The sequence below is a fragment of the Mus pahari genome, chromosome 7, assembly GCF_900095145.1.
Source record: "Mus pahari chromosome 7, PAHARI_EIJ_v1.1, whole genome shotgun sequence".
Lineage (NCBI taxonomy): Eukaryota > Metazoa > Chordata > Mammalia > Rodentia > Muridae > Mus > Mus pahari.
In genome coordinates this window covers 65221879-65223259 of record NC_034596.1, presented here as the reverse complement: position 1 = coordinate 65223259, position 1381 = coordinate 65221879, and the positions used below count along the sequence as shown (strand labels likewise).

At 36.4% G+C, this 1381-nt stretch overlaps 1 protein-coding gene across 1 annotated transcript in view; it reads left to right on the top strand.

The window, feature by feature from the left end:
- The window catches only part of L2hgdh (L-2-hydroxyglutarate dehydrogenase), a 29755-nt gene that overhangs the window by 6681 nt on the left and 21693 nt on the right, over window positions 1–1381 (top strand). Inside the window, exon 4 of the mRNA XM_021202431.2 lies at window positions 206–337. Coding sequence (XP_021058090.1) covers window positions 206–337 — 132 coding nt within the window. The remainder of the gene's footprint in view (window positions 1–205; window positions 338–1381) is intronic.

Below are 1381 nucleotides of genomic sequence, written 5' to 3'. Positions count from 1 at the left end.
TTTTTTTTTTTTAAAGATTTTTTTTTTCTTGGTGAAGGAGAGATAAAATAATGAACAAAGAAAGAAGTAGATTTATGAAAGAAAAATGATTTATATCGACCTTGATTGAGAAATCTGATAGTTTTTGATTTTTACGTTGATTTTATAAATTTTATAGCTGGTGATATTTTTTAACCTTATTCAATCATTTTGTCATTTCCTGAAGCTAATAGTAGCTGTCGAGCAAGAAGAGATTCCCAGACTTCAAGCCCTGTATGAGAGAGGCCTGCAGAATGGAGTCCAAGGCTTGAGGCTGATCCAGCAGGAGGATATAAAAAAGAAGGAGCCATATTGCAGGGTGAGTGACTGTCCAGGCTGTGCACATAGGACTTTCCATAAGCTCTTCCAAATAACGCTGATGTGAGTGAACATTCTAAAAGACATGCTTGGTAAATACACGTTCATATTGCTACTGGGTAAATACACATCAAAGAGAAATTGTTCAGTTACAGTTGATGAGTTTATGTTCAGCTTTGGCAGATATTGCCAAAAAGGTTTTCCAGAGGACCTTGGTTTAATCCGTCGGCCATGTATGTTCCCGTTGCTCCGTCTCCTCACCAACACGTGATCTTTGTTTGTAGAGGCCACTTCTGTGGGTGTGTGGAACAAGCTGAGAATATATCTTACTCAAAACACAGCAGGCCAGCAAGCTTCAGATTCAGGGGTGTTTGCATAGGCTTCACCAGTGGGATGCCCCAATCTAAAGTTTTAGAAAAATCAAAATATTCCCAAATTCAAATATTTTTGAGCATCCTGTTGCTATTTAGAAAGCTTTATATATTTTCAGATTAGAGATTCTCAAACTGTAGCATTACACGATGCTTTTAATTCATATTTCCCAGTGACTCGGTGTTATACACCTTTTCCTATATTTATTTCACACTTGGAAACTTCCCCCCGAAGTTCCTATTTAAGAGATTTGCCCATTTTTCTACTGGGCTTATTGCCTCTTTTATAATTATTAATTCTTACTAATTACAGAAATTCATTACATGGTCTGGATATATCTGTTGTGTATATAAATATATACTTGTTCGTTCATCTAAATATGTATTGTAGGCGTCTTCTGACTCCTTGGAACTTGGCTTTTATTTGAGTAGTATCTTCTGAAGGACAGAAGTTTGTTATGTAATCAGTTAGCAGCTTATGCTTTTTTAGGGTTAGTGCCTTTAGTGTTCTGTGTGAGAAGCCTTGTCCTGCTCCACTGTCTGCCAAATGTCTTACATGTTTTTCTTTTTTTTTTAAATTATCTTTTTTTTTAGATTTATTTATTACTATAAGTAAGTACACTGTAGCTGTCAGACGCACCAGAAGAGGGAGGGCGTCAGATCTCATATCGGGT